Source organism: Nicotiana attenuata, unplaced genomic scaffold, assembly GCF_001879085.1.
Source record: "Nicotiana attenuata strain UT unplaced genomic scaffold, NIATTr2, whole genome shotgun sequence".
Classification (NCBI taxonomy): Eukaryota; Viridiplantae; Streptophyta; class Magnoliopsida; order Solanales; family Solanaceae; genus Nicotiana; species Nicotiana attenuata.
The window spans coordinates 243,625-255,000 of record NW_017670759.1 but is presented as its reverse complement, the minus strand read 5'-3'; the positions used below and the strand labels follow the sequence as shown (position 1 = coordinate 255,000).

The window sequence follows — 11,376 nt, the reverse complement described above, 5'->3', positions numbered from 1 at the left end:
GTGATTTATGACTTAGGAGTGTGATCGGAAGTGGTTTTGGGGGGTCCGATGTAGAATTAGGCTTGAATTGGCGAAGTTAGTATTTTGGCGATTTCCGGTTGGTAGGTGAGATTTTGATCCGAGGGTTGGAATGGAATTCCGAGAGTTGTTGTAGCTTTGTTATGTTATTTGGGATGTGTGTGCAAAATTTCAGGTCATCCGGACGTGGTTTGGTTGGGTTTTTGATCAAAAGCGTGTTTCGGAAGTTTTTAGAAAACTTAGGCTTGAATTCGATGTGAATTGGTGGGTTTGGTGTTGTCTGAGGTGTTTTGATGATTGGGACAAGTTTGAATGAGGTTTTAGGATGTGCTGGTGCTTTTGGTTGAGGTCCCGGGGGCCTCGGGTGAGTTTCGGGTGGTCATTCGGATCATTTTGGAGTTAAGAAGATAACAGAAATTGCAGGTTCAGATGTTGCAGAGATTTCTTCTCTGCGATCGCGTAGGGAATCCTGCAATCGCATAGAGCTTTTGTGGGGCAGTCCATTTTTGTGCTATGCGATCGCATTGTAGGAGTTGCGATCGCATAGTGTGGTGAAATTGTTGAATCGCGAACACGTAGTGAAGGTCGTGTTCGTATAGAGTAAATTGCACCTGGGGTCTTAGTTGGAATTTGTTCATTGCGAACGCTGAGGGTTGTCCGCGATCGCATGGAAGTAATAAGGCAGAGCAGTTTGTGTTCGACCAGGGATGTTATTGTCATTCGCTATAGGGTTTAATTTTAGGAGCTGAGTTTTTGTGCTTCGCGATCGCGAAGGTTTTCCCGCGATCGCATAAAAGAAAATTAGACCTGGGCAGAATGTTTTAAAATATTTCATCCGCCATTTTGGGGATCATTTACTCCATTGTTGATCTTTTTGAGAGCTTTTTGAAGGGAATTGAAGAGGGATTCAAGGAGAATCGATTGGAGGTAAGATTTTTGAACCTAAAACGTGATTCTATTGTGAAATCAACCTAGAAAATCATGGAACTTAAGTTAAAAATGGAAGGACTAGGGCTTGGGATTTTGAACTTTTGAATTGGGATTTGAAGGTCCATTTGAGGTCAGATTTGAGAACTTTTGGTATGTATGAACTCGTTAGGAGATAAGGAACCTGTTGATGTAAAAATTTCTAAGTTTCGAGAAGTGGGTCTGGGGCTCGGGTTTTGCTAATTTTGGGACTTTTGATATTTTTCAAGTGTTTTTGCTTGGGCTTTGTTCCCTTAGCATATTGTGACGTATTCGTTCTGATTTTGGATAGATTCGACGCGCGTGGAGGCCGATTCAAGGGGCAAAGGCGTTGCGAGCTAGGGATTTCGCCGGTTCGAGGTGAGTAATGATTGTAAAGGATATTCTGAGGGTTTGAAACCCCGAATTTGCACATCGTAATGCTATGTTGAGGTGACCTGCACGCCGGATAGCGAGCGTGGGGTAGAGCACCGTTGAGGATTGTGACTTGGTCCGTCCCGATTGATAAATTTACCGCGTATTTGACTGAAACTTACTTGTTATCATCATGATTTGGGCTGATTGCCATATTAGGGCTTCGTGCCAACTATTTGAACCCTTCGGGGATTATTATCACCGTTTCCTCACTGTTTTGACTTATTACTTGAATTCAGTCATGCTGTTTTCCACTGTTTTACAACTCAGTCACTTTTACTCAGTTTTGAGACTTAAATGATATTTTAAATGATGCTTTGGGCTGAGAACTACTATTTTGCTAATGCCCGCGGGGCTTGTGATGATTTTCTAACTGAGTGTGGCCGAGGGCCAGATGTGAGGATACACTGAGTGGTATGAGGCCGAGGGCCCGAGATACATTTGTACGCCATGAGGTGGCTTGAGTGATGTGAGGCCGAGTGCCGAGAGATGATGCCACGAGGTGGCTTGATATAGCGCTTGGGCCGTAAGGGGCCCCTCCGGAGTCTGCACACCCACAGTGAGCGGGGGTACCCATTGTTCTGAGAGTGAGCCCGAGGGGCTGAGAGTGTTCTTAGAGTGAGCCCGAGAGGCTGAGATTGTTCTGAGAGTGAGTCCGAGGGGCTGAGAGTGTTCTGAGAGTGAGCCCGAGGGGCTAACACTATTCTGAGAGTGAGCCCGAGGGGCTGGTACTGTTTTGAGATATTGCCCAAGGGGCGTACCTTTATGTGTTCATCTTTCATATTTACTTGTCATTTTTACCTGTTGTACTGTGATATTTGTGCCCGAGGGGCGGATTTTCGGTGCTTATCGATACTAACTGTTTTGCATTCATTGCGTAACTGTTGAAAAAGTCATTTTCAATGAGTTTAAACTGAGCTAAGATATTTCTAAAGATTTCACAGCTTCACTGCTTTTCTCAAAGGGTTTTACACTGCCTCTATACAGCATATTGGGTTGCTTTACGTGATTTATTACTGCTCAGTTGTTATTTACCTTTATTACTCACTGAGTTGGAGTACTCACTTTACTCCCTGCACCGTGTGTGCAGATGCAGGTATTTTTGCACCCGATAGCGGGTTTTGATTGATCGAAGGCAGAGTTATCGGAGTTAGCAAGGTGACTGCCAGCGTTCGCAGCACCGCTTTTTCCCCTTTTTGTTTATCAGTCCTGTTTCGTGTATTTCAGACCTTGTAGTTGTATTTGTACTCTAATAGATGCTCGTGACTTGTGACACCTCGGTTTGGGCTATGTCGGGTTGTACTTCCGCTAATTATTATCATTAAAACATATCTAAACTGCTTATGAACTGTTTAACTGTTTTAAGAAGATGAATTGGGTTTAGCTGGGTTTGGGTTGTGACAAAACCTTTCTTGTTCACCATATGGGAAGAAACCTTTCTTGCTCACCATACGGGAAGACCTGCGACACAATGCCATGTTATTCTTGCAAAGTGAGTAGGTATTACCAAATACCACGATGGTAGAACCATTATCTTTATTCCTTAACACATATCAGTAGCACTTTCGCTCTATTTATTGACAAATTTTGTATACATTTCCCGCTTGGCAACAAGGTACAATTGTACAATCTCAATCAATCAGCTATTTAAAACAAGAAAAAATTCTGCATATCACTAAGGCTCACCATATATTATTACTTATGTGCAATATTTTTCATTTTTCGCCTTGGCTATTAACCGATTTCAATGTGATGTAAGTATAGATCCTACGCTTTAATTAGAGATCTTGACTATAAAAGTTTATATGAAGATCTAAAGTTTTCACAGAAGATCCTATAACTAATTCTAAGTTTTGCTGACTTTAAATTTTAAGTAATGATGACTGCTACAAAAATGTGCCTCTGTTGGATTGAGATAGGAAGATTAGTGATCAACGAGGAAATCAAAGAGAGAATTTTTTTTATATTTGTGAAGGATAGTTTTCATTCACTTTTCTTAATTTCACTTGATTTTGTTTGATAATTCAAATGGCTAGAATACATGGGGTATTTATAGTAAAACTCCTACATGCATCTAGTCTACTTTTTATGTGGACATACTAATTATGTTCACATAAGTTCGCACATTACATAAATAAGTTCACACCCTAGTACATGTATGTAGCTACTAATCTAGTTCATGAACTAATGTGAACTAGTGTAGACTAATGTGAACTAGTGTGGACTAGTGTAGACATGTTTGAACATATGTGAACAAGTCTAGACAAATGTGGACATATGTAAACTAATATGGACAAATGGGGACAAGACAATACATTAATTTTAACACCCCCCCCCCCCTTAATGTTTTGTTCTTGGACTCCCAAAAGCTCACAAAATTTGATGAACTTCTTCTTGGGTAGCGCCTTGGTAAAAGTGTCCGCAACTTGATCTTTGGACTTGCAAAACTTTGGCTCGACTTGCAAAAATGTGCCTTGTTCTGCTGCTGTAAATTGGATTCTTTGCCATTGCTATGGTTGACTTGTTGTCACAAAACAACTTTGTTGCATTGTCTTGATTTTCTCCAGCATCTTCTAAAATTCTTCTAAGCCAGACTGCTTGAGAAGTTGCAATTGCTGCTGAAATATATTCAGCTTTTGCTAATGATTGTACTACTATTTCTTGCTTCTTTGATTGCCAAGAAAATACTCCTGATCCAAGTGAAAACACAAAACCAGATGTGTTTTTCATGTCATCTTTTGAACCTGCCCAATCACTGTCACAAAATCCAATTAAAGTTAATTCTTCACCCTTGAAATATTTGATGCCACAAGCCAAGGTTCCTTTGATGTAACGAAGAACTCGTTTGGCTGCTCCAAGGTGAATATGACTGGGACTTTGCATAAACCTTGACAACAAACTAGTAGCAAACATTATATCAGGCCTCATAGCCGATAGATACATCAAACTACCAATGATACTTCTGTAAAGAGTGTTGTCCACTTTTCTTCCACCATCATTTTTCATCAGCTTCTCATTTGAAGCGAGTGGTGTTGGTACTGCTTTGCACTCAAACATATTAAACTTTCTAAGCATTGCTTCAGCATAGCTTTGCTAAGAAACAAATACTCCATCATCCTCTTGATTAACTTCAAGACCAAGAAAATGACGCAATAGACCCAAATCATTTATTTCATATCTTTTCATCATGTCTTTTTTGAACTCAGTAACTGCAGCCTCATTGTTACCGGTAAAAATTCAGATCATCAACATAAATCGCAACAATAAGAATAGAGTTACCCTGCTTCTTGACATAGAGAGTAGGCTCGCTTTTGCTTTTGAACCCACTTTGCAAGAAGTACTTATCAATTTGACTGTACCATTACCGGGGTGCTTGTTTCAACCCGTACAAGGCCTTCTTGAGCTTGTATACTTTATCTTCTTNTATATTATATATATACATAACATACAATATATACTACAACAAATTATATAATGGAATATATATACATAACATACAATATATACTACAAGAAAATATATAAGGTATAATATATTATATATATACATAACATACAATATATACTACAACAAATTATATAATGGAATATATATACATAACATACAATATATACTACAAGAAAATATATAAGGGAATATATATACATAACATGCAATTTATACTACAACAAATTATATAATGGAATATATATACATAACATACAATATATACTACAAGAAAATATATAAGGTATAATATATTATATATATACATAACATACAATATATAGTACACTATACTAGTATACTATATATATTATATTTACATGAAGAAGTAGTACTATATATACTACAAAACAAGATTTTTCAAAATGAGGGCCCCACCCCCAATGACCACCAACGGTCATATTAATTGCACAAATAGCCGGTTTTTTTTTTAAATTTACAAAACTAACCTTCTCTAACACTATAAGTACCCCCCTCCCTCTTCTTCATTTCAATACTCAATACTCATTTCTCAATCTAAATTTCTCTCAATCTCTCAATCTCCAATTTTCAAGACTTCAAGTCTCAATCTCAATTTTCAAGTTAAATCATGCCTCGTTCGGAAAGAGTGCGCTTATTTGTGTCGCAATACTATGAAGTGCTTGAAGAAAATGAAGAAGGCCAAATATTAAAGTGCAAGAACTGTGGAAGAGTCTTAAATTTTCGTTCAGGGTGTACCACAGGCATTTTAAGGAGGCATATAAAGTATTGTGTTGAGGGTATTTATCCGCAAATTCGTCTTTAAGATTTTTCAACAATTTGTGTTATTTTAAAATTATTAGACGTATTTATGCTTCATGTTGTACTTTGTTATTAATTTATTATGCATGCCAATTTAGTTTTACTATTGATTTGTTATTTTACATTTTCGTCAAACACTTTAATAATTAGATTTCTATATTATATATACCACATATATTTATATAGCCATGCATAAGAGCAATTTATATATATACATACACATACGGTTTACAAGAAATTGCCCTAAATAAAAAAAATTAAAAAAAAAAAGCCCGGAAATAAAAAAAAGCCCGTTAGGCCCGCTAAGCCCACGAGCCCGGCCCATTTAGCCCAGGACCATATGGGCTTAGGCCCGTCACGGGCTGGTCCTACCCGTTGAGCCCACGAAGCCCGGGACCGCGAAGCCCGGGACCGCCAGAGCCCGGGACCGCTAAGCCCGGGCCCGTTTAGCCCGGCCCGTTTAGCCCATTTAGGCCCGGGCCCGGGCCCACATACAGCCTTACTCACAACTAGTAAAAAAAGAGATAGTAGTATGGGATAAATTTCTTCCATTCTCTCCCCAAGTGAGGTGTCTTTTCAAATAAAAACACTCAGCTTTATGTGAAGTTCGCCAGAGAAATCACCCCATGTGCTAGTAATTAAAATATTACATCATTGACACCTTCATTTGTAAATAGTATAAAAGGGAGTAGCTAGCATTTTATTGAACTAGTTAAATTTGTTTAGTTATAGTATATAGGAACCAATTTTGCACTTTATTGAATCAATCATATATTCGTGCGTGATGCAAAAGAGTCCTTTCATCTTTGCACAAGCAAAAAACTTATTGTACTAAGCTTCCGCTATATGCGAAGTTCAGAAAAAAAAGAAGCCAATCTACTTATATATATTTTATGCCGTATTATCTTACATTTCTACAAGTGCCTATTGTCTTTGTACAAGAATATACCTAAAATAGTAATAGTGAGTACTGTTAAATATACACTATGAAATTTGTAACATGTCACTTAATGCGCGCAGAAATGAGAAGAAAATATAATGGAGTAAATTTCACTTGAGCTAATTATTCTGATTTTTTAATAAGTCAAATATCAGTATAGTTAAATAGGCCTTTGTCCCATTGGTGTGTACTCTTAATTCTGTGGCGGAGGTTTGAGGTTCGCATCCCCAAGAAGTGTTTCAGCCTTTTTATCATTAGTTATGATTTTACAAAAAAAAAAAACCTATTATATCACTAGTTATGATTTTATAAAGATACTCCCTCCGGTCTAAAATAAGTGATTTTTTGGATGTTTTCACACAAATTAAGAAATTCACCTTTTAGCATTAATTAGCAATGAAATTGACCATATTAACCTTTACTGTCTCACATAAACACTCCCAACACATATTCCAACACCATTTACTTCAAGGACAATATAGGAAAAAAATAATTAATTCATTCTTCAAATCTGAAAAAATCACTTATTTTGGACCATAAGAAAAAGGCCAAAAAATCACTTATTTTGGACCGGAGGGAGTACTAGATAGCAACATCAGGTGCTAGTAAACTTCTGGATTCGGCCGAACCCATTCTAAGTAACATACTAGCACGTAAGGGGCCCACGCAAGAATTTTTGTAAGCGGTGTCGAAATTTATAGAGGAACTGAATGATTATCATGCTTTTAAATAAGAAATAGCCTTAGTAACCTCAAAATCAAGCACATAACCAACATACCAAGACAAAATTTATGTCAAGTGATGTCATTTTTTCCTACTTATCCATTTTCGTACAATATTAACACATTTAGTAAAATTTTCCGACGAAGCGGTATCGCGTGATACCGCAACGGTATGCGTAGATCCGCCTCTGCTGACGCCCTTATTGTATTATATATTTGAAACTATGTGGAGAGTATCAAACCTATATAAGGAGTTTATATGCCTAATTAGCATTTTTAACACAAGTTAAGGTCATATTATAAACAAGATGAAAATTTCTCGTACTTGTCGATCTTAATGTTAAGATATTGAAGCTTACAGACATATCATCACTTTAAAAGAAAAGACAAATTCTAAAGTAAAAAAGGAATTAATCTGATAGGTTTGGTGAGTAATTTTAAATGAAAATCCTAGAGAAGTTGACAAATCATGACTTCACTAGCAAGGTCTGTACGCAATTACAACAACAACAGGGGCATACGCAGAACTTTTAGTAAGCGGTGTGACAATTAATTGATGGCCGATGACCCAAAAGAGTTCGGCAAGATGATGAGATTGAGAAGCAGAGTAAGTACTAGCAAGCTAGCACAAATACTTATCGCAAATTCAAGAAGGATTTATTCTGAATTAAGCGTTTAAAAGGTGTTAAACAGAATTATTATTGCGTTTATAGTGTAAATTACCCTTTGTCTCATTGGTTTGTACTCTTATTTCTGTAGCGGAGGTCTGAGGGTCAAATCCCCAAAAAGTTTTTCAGCCTTTTTTAGGGAAGCAAGCTCAGAAAAACGGAAAGTCACATACATATGCAGGAATCAAACCCTGAACCTTTACTATCTTAATGAAAGGCTTAACCATTGAACTAACACCTGAATGTTGTCAAGTGGTGTCACTTCAGATAATATAAAAGAATTTACTGTTCGCATGTCATTTACATCAGCATTTTTAATCAAATTTCCAACGAAGTGGTGACACGTGACACCGCTTCGATGTACGTGCGTCCGCCCATGACAACAACAAATTCAGTGTAATCTTACAAGTGGGGTCTAGGGAGAGTAGAACGTACGCAAACCTTATCGCTACCTTCAAGAAGACAGAGAGGTTATTTCCGGAAGACCCTCGGTTTAGGAAAAATAAAAGAAGGGAAGCAGCAAGCACCAATTAGAAAACCGAAGTAAAATACAGAAGATACAAAACTAAATTGAGTATTGTAATTAGAAGGCCGAAACTAAGGCAACAACAAGTAAACACAAAAGTCAAGGAATACGAAAATACATAAATAATGCTAACATGTACTAAAGCTACTATTACAGACAAGGACAACGCTAGATGACCTATCCTAGCCCTTTACCTTTATCCTCAACCTCCACACCTTCCTATCCATGGTCATGTCCTCAGTGAGCTGAAGTAACGCTATATCTAGGGGCGGATCCAATGAGTTAGATACGGGTTCCCGTGAACCCAGTAACTCTAGATCCGGTATCTATATTAAAAAATTCATCAAATATATAAGAATATTTAGCTTGGAGCCCAGTCCGTTAATCCAGTTATTATTGTATATTAACTTAAGATTTGTGTAGGAACCCATAAACTTAAAATTCTGGATCCGCCTATGGCTATATCTTGTCTAATCACCTTTCTCCAATACTTGTTCGGCCTACATCTATCTCTCCTTATGCCCTCCGGGGCCTCACACCTCCTCACCGGTGCCTCTCCTCTGCCATCAACAACGTACCTTAACTGAGATTTTACAGATATCTGCGACAGTCATATCAAGAAATTTCTCTCCTAATTCGCCTATTAATGTTGCAATAGCTGATCCACTGCCATCTGTCATCAACCTCAAAGCTTGCTCTAATAGCAACAAAAAAGAAGAAACACAATTAACACTAAGAACCCCGCAAGAAAAATAATTGTTAGTAACAATCGACTTGCCTGCTTAGGACAATAATTGCTGTTTTTCATAGTACTGTAACTACTTTATAGTAACAAAAAATAGAAATAGATTCACATTTTCACGTGTGATAAAACTAAATTGACTTCTTGACAAATGAGTAATGAAACGGGATCAGAAGTAGGACAATAAACGAGAGTTTCACATTTCACATCTCCGAAAACTATGAGAATGTTAGCTAGTGAGTTCAATATGTTGACGCGGGCATTTTTCTTGTTACTGTTTCAATATTTAGATGGACGGATATTATTAGGAGAATGCAGAATAGACAGTGTATACGGTTAAAATCAGGTATGCCAGATTTTCCGGGCTCGAAGGGTCGCCTTTAGCCCTAGTTCAGGTAAGATCAAGTTCGAGCTCGATGGACTAGACTCGAGCTCGAAGACATAGTACAATGTCCGAGGATCAAAGTGCGCGATGAGTATCGAAGCTGAGTATGTTGAACCCCGAGATAATGCCACTACGGATTTGTAAGAGAATGAGAAAGATTCCTGTCACGTCCCAAAAATTATGGCGTGAATCCCGGAATAGATTTGAACGAATCCTTATTAGGCGGTTAGACAACTGTCCCAATAAGATTCTTTACTATAAATAGAAATGTACCTTATTTAGGTTTTCCCTATTATATAAAGGGGACCCAATCATTTGTAAACATCATCTAATCATTGGCAAAGAATATACTCTCTTACTTTTTCGCTCATTGTTCATCAGAATTGTCCTTTAGCTTTATTATTCTTGCTTTATTGTTCTTGATCCATCTTGAGGTCACTTTGGCTTGAGGTCGAGACTGGTCTACATTCTGGTTTGATTTTACTTGTTCCTTTCATTTATACTTCAGATTTCTTGGTTATTAATTAGTATTGAACTAAATCACGTATCTTTAAAACTATAAATCAAATTTAATTGTTATTCGTACTTTCGAGGTAAACAGTTTGGCGCCCAGTGTGGGGCTAAAGATAATAGTGATTATTTCAGTGCTGATTCTGATAATATACGTTATTTTCACACTTGTTCTTGTCAAGAATTTTTTTCCCTCAGGATTAAACATGTCAAACTCGCAAAAAGCACCTGTTCACGACAACGAAGGTCTTGGATTTCATGGGAAAAACAACAATGTAGGGGTCGGTGTACCACCGATAAACCCTGGGGAAGTTCTTAATGTGGAACCAGTTGATGTTAGTTCACACATTGCTTTGAATGCAAATTAGACGCAAACTCCGAAGAAAGTGTACGCAGGGAATCCTGGTGTGAGGGCCAAGGAACACAGGGCATAGGAGTTGGGAAAGTCCGCCTCCAAGTGATATTCGTGATGCTACAAGCTCAGCAGATTGCCTAAACGAAATATTAGGCGCCATCACAGTCTCGAGGGTGGAAATTCTGAGTCGTGACAAAAGACCATGTTTATATAGATTGCTTCAACAGCTAGTTAACTTTATTAAGATAACGGCTAGTTTGACTTTATTGAATGTAAAATAATTTACTAAATAATAAGTAGATGTAAATAATACTTCAAAGAGAAAAAAATTTCCAAACCAAGATGTATATTACCTTTTAAGATATCACTAATTTTTCAACAAGTTTCACTGCCACCCATTACACAAAAATCAAACTTTCATGTGCTTGGCCAATGAAAAAAATAAAGCTTGCACGTGAAGGGGCGTGTTGAAGTGACCTTAGATGGTGTTTGGATTGGCTTTTAAGCTGGTCAAATCAACTTTTAAGCTCTTATTAGTATTTGGCAAAGTTAGAAAGTGCTTAAAATAAGTTTAAAACTGCTTAAAACAAGTCAAAAGCAATAACCTGGACACCCCAACTTATTGTTTTTTGGCATAAAAGTTATTTCTACTGAAAAATTACTTTTTTTAAGCCAATCCAAACGGGCTCTGAAGTAAATAAATAAAAGTGTGTTTTATGTAACCGCTTAAGCTTTAGATGAGATGGTCGCAAAGTTCAACAATATCATTATTAATAAATACAAATGAATAAAATGCAAGATCATATTAATAAAAGACTCAAATACCAGTGTTTTAAAAGGCTAGGACTTAGCCGGAGCATTTTA

At 37.3% G+C, this 11,376-nt stretch overlaps 1 protein-coding gene across 1 annotated transcript; it reads right to left on the bottom strand.

The window, feature by feature from the left end:
• Nucleotides 1-3,768: 3,768 nt before the first annotated feature.
• Nucleotides 3,769-10,672, bottom strand: LOC109243066 (uncharacterized mitochondrial protein AtMg00810-like). The gene is made up of 3 exons (XM_019409961.1): nucleotides 10,534-10,672; nucleotides 9,099-9,217; nucleotides 3,769-4,491 (listed from the first exon to the last, which is right to left on the bottom strand). Exons 1-3 carry the CDS (start codon nucleotides 10,670-10,672, stop codon nucleotides 3,769-3,771), a joined length of 981 nt encoding a protein of 326 aa, XP_019265506.1.
• Between the last annotated feature and the right edge of the window lie 704 nt (nucleotides 10,673-11,376).